The 12,535-nt window shown below is 47.8% G+C and overlaps 1 protein-coding gene across 1 annotated transcript in view; it reads left to right on the forward strand.

Moving 5' to 3' along the window:
• The window catches only part of fancl (FA complementation group L), a 49,089-nt gene that overhangs the window by 16,912 nt on the left and 19,642 nt on the right, over positions 1–12,535 (forward strand). The window contains exon 6 of the mRNA XM_033980190.2: positions 12,235–12,331. Within this exon, the coding sequence (XP_033836081.1) occupies positions 12,235–12,331 (97 nt within the window). The remainder of the gene's footprint in view (positions 1–12,234; positions 12,332–12,535) is intronic.

Here is a 12,535-nt window from a genome sequence, read left to right on the forward strand (position 1 = left end):
CTCGCCCAGCTCCTGCCGCCACGTTCCAGTCCCGGTATCGCCTCCAGCTCGTCTCGTCTCCGGCTCGTCTCGTCTCCGGCTCGTCTCGTCTCCTGCTCGTCTCGTCTCCTGCTCGTCTCGTCTCCTGCTCGTCTCGTCTCCTGCTCGTCTCGTCTCCTGCTCGTCTCGTCTCCTGTCCGGTCCTGGTCTCTGGTTTGTCACCCGCTCCCCGCTCTGGTCTTCGTCTGATCCGCCTGCCCTGGTACCGCACCTGCTTCTATCCCCGTCCTGGTCCTGTCCTGCCCGCCTCTACCTGCACCGCACCCGCCTGACCCGTCTCCCGCTCCCCGGTTCCTGTACCTGCTCTTGTGACCTGTTTAAAGACTGCATTTTCACCGCTGTAAATAAACACTGTTAAAACTGCTCTGGTCTGCATCTTTTGGTCCTATCCGCACCGTTACGACAGAACGGTCTGGCCACTATGGACCAAGCAGGCTCAGATCCGGACCAGACGCGCCGCCTCATGCACTCTCACCCCGAGGCGGTGCTGGGTCAGCATGAACAATCCATTCGAACTCTATTGGAGCTAAATCAGACATTGTCCCAGCAGGTGGCACAGCTTAACCACCAGGTGGCCGCGCTCCTCGTCACCCCGCCTGCTGCAGCTGGAGCGCCTCCACGCCTCCCGGAGCCGAGAGGCACGGATCCGGAGCCGTATGCTGGACAACCTCACCTCTGTCGCGGATTCCTGTTCCAGTGCGAGTTCATGTTCCAGCAATGCCCTTCTCGTTTCAGCTCGGGGGCCACCAAGATCCGATATATATGTGGATTACTCCGGGGCAGAGCTCTCCAGTGGGCAGAGGCGCGCCTAATGAAGACGTCTGTGGATAGCCTGGATTTTAATGAATTTGTGTCCACGTTTAAGCTGGTGTTTGACCACCCGCACTACCAGGACAATGCTGCCTCCCGGTTATTGACTCTCAGCCAGGGCTCCAGGACGGTAGCGGATTATTCCATTGAATTCTGGACACATGCGGTGGAGCTGGACTGGACGGACAGCGCGCTGCGGGCTGTGTTTGTGCGGGGCCTGAACGAGACTTTGAAAGATGAATTGGTTTCCCGGGACGAACCCCCCGACCTGCGGAGCCTCATCTCCCTCACTCACCGTATTGACAACCGGCTACGGGCTCGTCGCCGAGAGAGACGCCGGTCACCGGTCCCGCCGGAGCCACGCGCTGCCCCGCCCCCGCCAGATGAGCCCATGCAACTCGACAGGACCCTTGTGTCGGCCGAGGAGCGTCAACGGAGGCGTCGCCTGGCCGGGGCTTGCCTCTACTGCGGTGAGCGCGGACATTATGTGGTCACTTGCCCAGTTCGGCCAAAAGGGGGGGCCCACCAGTAGCGCTGGGAGTACTGGTGGGCGAGCAACACATCCTGGACTCTTCTAATAGACTGCGGCTCAGCGCCACCCTGTGCGTTCGCACAGAGACCTTATGCGTTTCCGCCCTTATCGACTCCGGGGCTGAGAGGGACTTTATTGATGCCCAAGTCGCGGAGCAGCTCGGGGTCTACCTGGAGCCCCTCGGACGCCCCTTAAATGCCCAGGGGCTCAATGGACGTTTTCTGGGGCACATCACTCACATCACAGAACCTGTCACCGTGATTCTGTCCGGCAACCACCAAGAGAACCGTCAGTTTCATGTCCTGTCCTCCTCCGCTTCTCCTCTGGTCCTTGGTTACCCCTGGCTACGCGCCCACAACCCTGTTTTCGATTGGGCCAGGGGCGGAGTTTCGGGCTGGAGTCCCGATTGCCACGCCAAGTGCCTTCGGTCCGCCCTCCCTCCGGCCGGGAGGTCCGTTCCTGTCGCAGATCCGTCCCCAGACACCCCCAATCTGTCCTCGGTGCCTGCTGAATATCACGACCTGGGGGAGGTTTTTAGCAAGAGCAAGGCCCTCTCTTTACCGCCCCACCGCCCATATGACTGCGCCATTGACCTCCTGCCGGGTGCCCCACTACCATCTAGCAGGCTATATAACCTGTCTAAACCTGAACGCGAGTCAATGGAGGACTATATCCGTGGGTCCCTGGCTGCCGGAATCATCCGCCCGTCCACTTCACCCGTGGGAGCGGGGTTCTTCTTTGTGGCTAAGAAGGACAAATCCCTGCGGCCTTGCATTGATTACCGGGGTCTGAACAATATAACTGTAAAGAATAAATACCCGCTTCCCTTACTGGACTCGGCATTTACGCCCCTCCACGGTGCGACCATCTTCTCCAAGTTGGATTTGCGGAATGCGTACCACCTGGTGCGCATCAGGGAGGGAGACGAATGGAAGACGGCCTTCAAGACACCCCTGGGACATTTCGAATACTTGGTTATGCCCTTCGGTCTCACCAACGCCCCTGCCGTATTCCAAGCCCTCATCAACGATGTGCTCCGTGATTTCCTTAACCGATTCGTCTTTGTTTACTTGGACGACATCTTGATTTTCTCGCGGTCCCCCCAGGAGCATCACCAGCACGTTCGCCAGGTTCTCCAGCGCCTCCTCGAGAATAAACTGTTCGTGAAAGCGGAGAAATGCGAGTTTCACGCAGAGGAGGTCAGCTTTTTGGGCTTCATTGTGGGGCGGGGCCAAGTAAGAGCTGATCCTGAAAAGATCCAGGCTGTCACTGAGTGGCCCGTTCCTACCAGCCGGAGACAGCTCCAGAGATTTATCGGCTTTGCCAATTTTTATAGACGTTTCATCCGGGATTTTAGTAGGGTTATCTCGCCCTTAACTAAACTCACCTCTCCTGCTTTGCAGTTTGCCTGGTCTCCTGAGGCGCAGACAGCCTTCGAGAAGCTTAAGAGACTATTTACCTCCGCTCCCATCCTGCACCAGCCCGACCCTTCACGGCAATTCATCGTGGAGGTCGACGCCTCCGACTCGGGAGTGGGGGCCGTGCTTTCGCAGAGGTTCGACCCCCACAACCGCCTCTGTCCCTGCGCCTTCTTTTCCCGGCGATTGTCCTCGGCCGAGGTCAATTATGACGTGGGGGATCGGGAGCTCCTTGCCGTAAAGCTGGCCTTGGAGGAGTGGCGCCACTGGCTCGAAGGGGCGGAGCAACCATTCATCGTCTGGACCGACCATAAAAACTTGGAGTACATCCAGTCCGCCAGGCGCCTCAATCCCCGTCAAGCTCGTTGGTCCCTCTTCTTCAGCCGCTTCAACTTTCTCCTCACCTACCGCCCCGGATCTCGGAACGTCAAACCAGATGCCCTCTCCCGCCAGTTCGCCCTGGAGGATAGCCCGGTCACCGCAGAAACAATTATCCCCTCCTCGTGTGTGGTGGCCGCGGTCCATTGGGATATCGAGGACACCGTCCGAGAGGCCCAGACCAACGACCCCGACCCAGGTAACGGCCCTCCAGATAAACTGTTTGTTCCCGATTCTGTCCGGTCTCAGGTGCTCCAGTGGGTCCATGCCTCCCGTTTCGCCTGCCATCCTGGTGCCGGTCGCTCTCTCTCCCTCCTCAGGAGACGCTTCTGGTGGCCCACGATGGACACAGACACCCGGGCTTATGTCGCCGCCTGCCAGGTATGTGCTCGGGCCAAGGCCTCCCACTCACCCCCTTCTGGTCTCTTGCATCCTCTCCCAGTTCCTCGTCGCCCTTGGTCCCACATCGCCTTGGACTTCGTGACGGGCCTTCCCCCTTCCCAGGGGAACACGGTGGTTCTCACCATTGTGGACCGCTTCTCCAAGGCCGCCCATTTCGTTGCCCTGCCTAAGCTCCCCACAGCCAAAGAAACTGCCGACCAGCTGACCAGTCATGTCTTCCGACTCCACGGCATCCCGGTGGACATCGTGTCCGACAGAGGGACCCAATTCACCTCTCAGGTATGGCGGTCTTTCTGCGACAGTTTGGGGGCCACGGTTAGCCTCACGTCCGGGTTCCATCCACAATCTAATGGGCAGACGGAGCGGGTCAACCAAGACCTGGAGTCGGCCCTACGGTGCACAGCCTCCGCCAACCCCGCGACCTGGAGTACTCACCTGCCCTGGATAGAGTACGCTCACAACTCCCTCGTGAGTTCCGCCACTGGTATGTCCCCCTTCGAGGCATCGCTGGGATATCAACCCCCTCTCTTTCCCACGGAGGAGAGGGACCTCGCCGTCCCGTCTGTTCAGCGCCATCTCCAGCGCTGTCGCCGGATCTGGAAGAAGGCCAGGGCGGCCCTTCTTCGGGCTGGAGCGCGCACTAAGGCGACGGCCGATCGCCACCGTGTCCCGGCGCCCGTATACCAACCTGGCCAGATGGTTTGGCTCTCCGCCAAGACGGTCCCGCTGAAGACGGACTCCCGTAAACTGTCCCCCCGATTCCTGGGACCGTTTAAGATCATGAGGATCATAAATCCATCGGCGGTGCGCCTCCAGTTACCCCCGTCTCTCCGGATTCATCCGACCTTTCACGTCTCCCAGGTTAAACCAGTCCGGACCAGCGACCTGTGCCCTCCGGCCGATCCCCCACCGCCCGCCCGAGTCATTGACGGCCACCCGGCGTTCACCGTCCGCCGCCTGATTGACGTTCGTCGCCGTGGTAGGGGTCTCCAGTACCTCGTCGATTGGGAGGGTTACGGTCCGGAGGAGCGATCCTGGGTGCCCAGGGCACGCATTCTGGACCCCGACATGGTGAGAGACTTCCACCGCGCTCATCCTGACAAGCCTGGGGGTCCACCAGGAGGTGGACCTTAGGGGGGGGGTACTGTCATGATGTCAGTTTTCCCTGTCCTCCCGTGCTCTCTCCCCCTCCCCTACCTGTGTGTCTGGAGCTGGGTGGAGTGCCTGACTCCTCCCGTGCACACCTGGGGTGCATCAGCCTAATCACCACCACCTGCTGCTGAGTACAAGAAGGCTTGGCAGTCTACACTCGGTGCCAGACCGTCCGCGTGTAAAACGTGAATGTTTCTAGCTAAGCTTTGTTATATGGTACTTTCCTGCAAATGCTCATTTGGATTTATGCACCCTCCAGATTCCTGCCTCTACTCGCCCAGCTCCTGCCGCCACGTTCCAGTCCCGGTATCGCCTCCAGCTCGTCTCGTCTCCGGCTCGTCTCGTCTCCGGCTCGTCTCGTCTCCTGCTCGTCTCGTCTCCTGCTCGTCTCGTCTCCTGCTCGTCTCGTCTCCTGCTCGTCTCGTCTCCTGCTCGTCTCGTCTCCTGTCCGGTCCTGGTCTCTGGTTTGTCACCCGCTCCCCGCTCTGGTCTTCGTCTGATCCGCCTGCCCTGGTACCGCACCTGCTTCTATCCCCGTCCTGGTCCTGTCCTGCCCGCCTCTACCTGCACCGCACCCGCCTGACCCGTCTCCCGCTCCCCGGTTCCTGTACCTGCTCTTGTGACCTGTTTAAAGACTGCATTTTCACCGCTGTAAATAAACACTGTTAAAACTGCTCTGGTCTGCATCTTTTGGTCCTATCCGCACCGTTACGACATTTTCACAACTTCCAGAGACCAGAGCAGAGTTCTGTCTTCACGTTAATGCTAAACTCAACTAGCATACAAACACATACTTCCTGATTATCAAACAATAAAACACTTTATAATTGGATGCAATTTGCAAACAGTACACAGCAAACTTATTTTGAATCTTTAAATGTTAAGATGATGCCTAACCAATCAAGCAACTAAAATAACTTGTTTTTAGACAATCTCTACAGATTCTAATAATCTTGATCTTGTGCTTTTTCAGGCCTTCTGTGTCCCCTGTCCCCTCGGCTGATATAATATCTCCTCCACTTCCATTGTCTAAAATTACCTGCAGCATATTCACAAAACCGTATCTCCCGGAAGCACGCTGCTCTGTGCCACATGTCAAAGCTGGTATCGGGGCTTCGCTTTTGGGATGACAACACACTCAAAATAAACTACCAAAACTGTCCAACTCCTCCAAACAGACAACATTTTACACCGGCACAAAATGGAGGGTACACCGAGGTCAAAACATACACTTTTCTGCCAGAACCATACATACTGTCATGTAGTGGTCGTATATCAAACCTTAAGCCATTGTTGTCATCTCTTAAAGACAGCAACACAATGTCAAGCACTAGCATATTCTACTCTAGATAAATAGTTTTAGGTTTCAAAGTTTTCAAGTTATACATTTTTGTTGAAGAAAAAATTCAGAAGTAGTTGCATCAGGAAGGGCAGCTGATGCAAAGCCTATAATAAAATAAATTATTATAATATATTAGTCTTATATTGCGCTTTTCCAGACGCTCAGAGCCGCTTTACAATTTAGTGTATTATGCATTCACTCCACACAATGGTGGTAAGGTACTATTGTAGCCACAGCTGCCCTGACGGAAGTGATGGTGTCAATTAGCACCATCGCTTCCACCAACTAACACTTACTCAAACACCACATTCAGAGTAGGCAATGTGGGTGAAGCGCCTTGACTAAGGATCCAACATGGTTTTCCACTGGCACCCGACAAGGTTTTGCCACAAACCACAATTTTTACCATAGAATAGCGACCCGTCCTCCAGCTCCAAAATGTCTTTAGAATAGGCAAAAGTCCTCAAAATGTCACCTATAATAAGAAGCTGAAACTCTGAATCCATAGTAGAATTGTACCTTTTGTGAATTTGACTACTCTACTCGCAGGCCTTTTGTGAATAATCCTTTAATGTTCTAAACCATATCCCCGGCTGTGCTCCCTCTCCTCAGCATTGTGGTTGTATTGTCCTGATCCGCAGCATATGCCCGTTCCTCTCCTGCCCTTTGCTTTGAATGCTCGAGTTTTCCGACATCTTTACGACACGCTCACTTCGTCACGTCTTTAAGTGTCTGTGTCATCCCCCGCTCCCTTCTCCCATCACTCGTCCCAAACGCACTCATAAATCCTGCTCAGAAATACAGCCGTGTCAGAGCTAGCCTCATAATGCTCCGTAAATCTGCACCAGGACGTCTACACTCTTTGTTTGGGTCCGTGAAGGGAGAATGCAAAAGGCTACATCTGCATTAGTTAAAGGGAAGGAGTGCAGCATGCTTACCTATTGGTTTAAAAAGGCACTATAACTTCATTTAAAACATGTTCTTGGTTTGAAATTATACAGTTTGCAAAGAACTTAAGAGCCAAAACAAAATGATTCACATGAGTTGTTATCATGAAAAATGGATAATACAAAACCACATGGGATAAAATTGGTTATTCAATTTCTAAGCTCTGGTGAATGCAGTAAGACCGAAACACGTTGGCGTTTTTTAAAGAAATCATTAGCCATGATTTAATAAAGGCTTTTTCATGTTTTCTAAATCCCACAAGTGCCTCTGTCCTGTTTTAAATGTGGCCTGATCTTTAACCAAAAGAGCACATAGGTAAAACTCTTACTATTGCAACTATTACATGCGCAGGATAAAATTAGATTTTTACTGAATGGTCCTGATTTATCTGAATTAGAGTAAGACCACATAGCAATATTAATATTAAGTACACTACACAATACATTATTATTTTTGTTGAAAATTTTTCTGGGCCAACAGTAGCTGAGTTGAGGTAGAGTGTTTGTCCACTGATCCGAATGTTGGTGGTTCAAATCCTACTCTTGAAATAAACATCACTGAGTAGAGAGGTCAGACCCACTGACCCACAGGTTGGCGGTGTGATTCCAGCTCCCACAGATGAATGCTTTTGTTGTGTCCTTGGGGAACACACTTAACCCACCTCGCCCCCAGTGTCTTGGTGTATGAATGTGTGTGTGAATGGGTGAGTGATTCTTTGACGTAAAGCGCTTTGAGTGACTGTTTACCCATTCACCATGTCCACTCTGTTGTTTTTTGTATGTTTTTTTTTTTTAGTATCGCGACAACACGAGGCCACCAGCTGAATAAAATCGAACTTTGTATAGGACATTAATTTTAAAGGGAAAAAGATTGATTAGTGCAGTATGCATTTCATAGTATTTATTCGAAATCGACCAATATGTTTTTTTCATGGCCAATAAGCTCAGAAGGAATGATTTTCCCCTAAATTCTGTAATTTAAATTTACTACAAAGTCACCCACAGCCTTTTTAAGAGAAGGGTGTAGTCATGCAAGTTTCATGCAGTTATCTTTGCACTAAAGTGTTGGCCAAAACAAAGTATCGGCATGTGCTGGAAGATTAGAACAGACGTATTCTACAAAGTCAACTTTTCAGAGATTTTAACCATGTTATAATTGTTTTTCCTCGCCATTTACTCACCCAAAGTTGTATTTGGAGTTATTTGTGCATGTTCGAGCATTTTTAATCGCTTATTTTCAAAACTCAACTTCTGGACTCTGATCAACTCCTGCTTTCATTGTCACCGGCATATCCTCACTGCTCTGTACTAACTTTGTAATGTGTGTAGGATTTGGCAGCATCATGTAATCGGTTTGGTGCAAATGACAAAAAATAAAAAATTGCAGCTTGCTAGAGGGATGTGCAGCTATCCATCAGAGGTGCTGGGAACTTCTTGGCTCTTTGTAGTGATGACGTGTACAGTGACGTCTCCTCCCATTGAGCATCGCGGTTTTCTAACATGGAAGTCAGTGGATTCGTTTCTTTTATTAAGTCATTTTAGGTGAATGTTGCAATTTAAAATGTCCAAACATAATGTTCCTCGTGCCCATAGATTATAACTATATAGAATACACAAGCACAATATGTCTTCTTTAAGGGCAAATTTTTGCACTTCTAAACATATCTGCTATCTCTAGTATTTATTGCCATTGTTTGTCTGGGCAAGTGGGATAAAATGGTCAAAAAAAGAAGATGGAGAGGAAAAAGAGAGGATAAGAGAGAAAAAAGAGGAGAAGGAGTAAGAGAAGGAGTGAGGACTTCATAGACCATTGTTGTAAATCCTTGTGGCGTTGCGCATTGAGATAAGTGCCTTGTCCCGACTTCAGTGTGTTATAATGAGACAGACAGATTTAGAGGCACACGAAGAACTGCACCTGAAGGACACATCACTGATCACTGCAGGACACAGGACTGCTGCTGTTTAAACACGAGAGAGACAGTATGCAGAATAGAGTGGACAAAAATGAACTTATAAGATATAAAAGGTAAACTCCTCCTTGGGAAATATCTAATTGTGCTTTTTTTTCTTTTGATTAAGATTAGATTTGCGATTTATATTTTAAAATAGGATTCTGTTCAAAGTTCACATTTTAAACATGACCAGAAGAATTGACAAAAGGGCTGAAATACTAACTAAATCACATTCCCAAACATGTTTGTACAGATCTGAACTGCAGGGTTAGCGTTTTTTATTCAGAATAAGACAGAAGATGTTGTTACTTCAGAAATTGCAGCCTTTGCGATTTGCTAATTACATCCATGCAAATTACGATTTTGATTTGATTACAATTTATCTTGTATCCTCAACCCTCCAGTTAAGGTAATCCTGACCAAAACTAGCTCAAGATTTAAAGGTACATTATGTAATTTTCTGGAGGTGGCACTTTGTCTGCATAATTCCATTGATTTGGAAAGTTAAAACTACACTTTGGAACATTTTTCATGGAGATAGATGAGCTTTATGCCATACTGTGGACTATTATAGCCAAAGTAACAAAATGTCCATGGAAACAAGCAGGAGGCAGGAGGTTTGTGGAGACGCAAGCCCACTCACAGCAAGGACACATGTTTACTACACAGTGCTATGCAAATGAAAAAAACACTTAAAAGATTATTTCAAGTAATTTTAAATCAAATTTTTGAATTGAAAACCGTATATTAAAGATAACAAATAAATGTGAAACTTGTTTAAAGCAGTCCTATTATGTAAAATCGACTTTTAACCATGTTGGTAAAAGGGGTATAGTTGTTTCCCCTTCTCATGTACCCTCTCAAAGATGTATTTGGAGGGATTCATGCATGTTTCCGCAATCTTTATTAATCACTTATTTTCAAGACCACCATGACATACGCCTACTGCTCTGTATTTACTTCGTTCTCCAATTTTATTTTCTTAATCGGTGATATAAGATTCAGCAGCATCACGTGGTCATTTTGGTACAAATGAAAAAAATCCACAGCTCATCAGCACGATGTGCAGCTATCCATAGGAAGTGCTGACAACTTCCCAGCTCTTTGTTGTGAAGACGATTACGGCGACGTCAGCTCCCGATGGGCACCGCAGTTTTCTAGAGTGGAAATCAACCGTGTTTTTGTTTTTTTTTCTTCTTAAGTCTTTTAAAATGAATATTGCGATTTAAAATGTGCAAATTCTAACAGAATGATCAGCGGGTGTCGTCTTCTTTAACACTTCTTGCTGCTTGAAATCACCCCATCTATCCGTGACTGATCTAATTCTTGTTAACATGTCCATATTGAGTTGGAGTGGTCTTAACTGCATCCACCTTAGAGTGTTATTGTTGCTTAATTAACCATGTGTGTTCAGTGTGTGTTTAGTGTTCAGTATCAGTGGGTCTCTTCACTGTGATGATCTCAGCCAGATCCACAGCGGTTTAATTCAACCATCTGAGCAAAAACAAAACACTGAAAATAGAGGGCGATCTGGGATGAATGGGGTGTAATGCCATAATAACAATTCACTGGCTTCTATCAGATGATTTTGTCCTGTAATAGGTCACATTTTTCGGACTTATGATCAGTTAAAGAAATTAGCAGTGATGTTTTTAATTGCTTTTGCTGTTATTGTGCCATTTATTGTTGCTATAGGAGGGAAAATGTGTCTTAAATGTGGGGGCTTGTATAGTACGTATAATTTCAATGAGCTCCTGGTATGTTGTACGAATGACACGTACTCATTTATTATGACAATATTCACTTCATGTAGAAAGAAGTTGAAATGCTACGTTTTCTCTAAAAGATCTCGAGCACCTTTTAATAACAATCCTTCACATTGGCTGCACTGAATCAAAACAAAAGATCATGGTCATTGTAGTTTTGTTAAATTAATGTTTGATGTGAATGGAGTTTTTCATGTTGTTGATATAGGTCGAGGTATTCTGTTTTAGAACTCACCCGTAATTAAAAAAAACATGAAAACCTGCCACATGCACTTTAATAAACTCCCAATAGGGCTGAACAATTTGGGAAAAAAAAACATCTAATTGCAATTTTTCCGGCAAGCTTTGTGATTAGATTTGCAATTTATATTTTAATAATAGGATTCTGCTTAAAGTTCACATTTAAACCTGTCCAGAAGAAAAGAAGTGACAAAGTAATACAAGAATTACATTTCTGAACATGTTTGTACAGATCTAAACTAGAGGGTTAGCAGTTTTTCTGCAGAATAAGACAGGAGATTTTGTTGTTTATGGCAGAAATGATGGTACTGGCTATGGTAAAATTGCACCCTTTGTGATTTGCTAATTGTTTCCTTTCAAATTGCCCATTTCAGTTCATCTTGTAGCCCTTCGCCTAACTTTCTTCATTGTTCTATAGCCCTCCATACTCTGAAGTCTTGACAGTCTTATCCTCTGAGCATGTTAAAGTCCCTGTCCTCGTATTATGTGCTGTCTGTTAAATATGTTCTGTGTTATTATGTGTGGATGTGATGACGTCATGTGACACTGTGATAAATGCCTCACTCAGGTCTTAATGTTATCTGTTTGATTAATGTGGAATATGGTCTGCTGTCACTTTACTCTCTCAATTTCTCTCCTGTGCTCCCCCTCACTCCCTGCCTCACTAACTCTCCTCTTTCTTTCTTTCTTTCTTTCTTTCTTTCTTACTTGCTTTCTCTCTTGCTTTCTTGCTTTCTTTCTTCCTCACTCTTCTTTTTCTACTCTGTCTCAGCTTATCTATCTCATCCATCGTGTTTCATGATTTCTCTCTCTCTCTTCTTTCTCCCATGTCACTCACTTTTACTCCTGTAGTTCTCTCTCTCTTCTCCTATTCTCTCTGTCTCCTTTCTTTTCTGCTGTCTATCTCCCCCCTCCTCCTTTTCTTTTTCACATCTGACTCCTTGGTCTACCTATTTCCCACTCTGTCTCTTCCCTCAGTCCCTGATTCTCTTGTTCTTTCTGTCTCCCTCCTCTTCTCCCTCCCCTATCTCTCTCTTCATATCTCCCTCTTGCTCTACTTTCCCCACTCTCTCCTGTATCTCCTCTCTCCCTTTACCTCCCTCTCTCTCCCCCTCTCCTCCTCCTTGCTGTTTCCATTACTTTCCTCTCACTCTCTTTTCTACTTCCCTGTCTCTCTCCCCTCTTTCTTCTCCCTCTCTCATTCACTCTCACACACACTTCAGATCCATTTATACGTCTCTTGTTGTTTCTTTCAGACTGGTGTTCATAGACACAGACTTTAGGACCCTGAGGCTGAGGGCGAACGACTCTTCAGGACGGGAGCATGTCCTCACTGTTAAACTAAAGACAAAGGTACCACTCTCTTATGCATTATAGACTAGGGATGTGACTTCTGACACTACAGTATCACAATAATATCAAGGGCTGGCACAGTATATCAAATTCAGCCAAAGATGTTTTGCTTAAAGAAAACAGATAGAAGAAGATAAGTGCTTGATATTGTGCTTGTGTGTCCTGTATAATCTGACACCCATGGATCATTATGTTATAATTTAC

The sequence above is a fragment of the Periophthalmus magnuspinnatus genome, chromosome 15, assembly GCF_009829125.3.
Source record: "Periophthalmus magnuspinnatus isolate fPerMag1 chromosome 15, fPerMag1.2.pri, whole genome shotgun sequence".
NCBI lineage: Eukaryota > Metazoa > Chordata > Actinopteri > Gobiiformes > Gobiidae > Periophthalmus > Periophthalmus magnuspinnatus.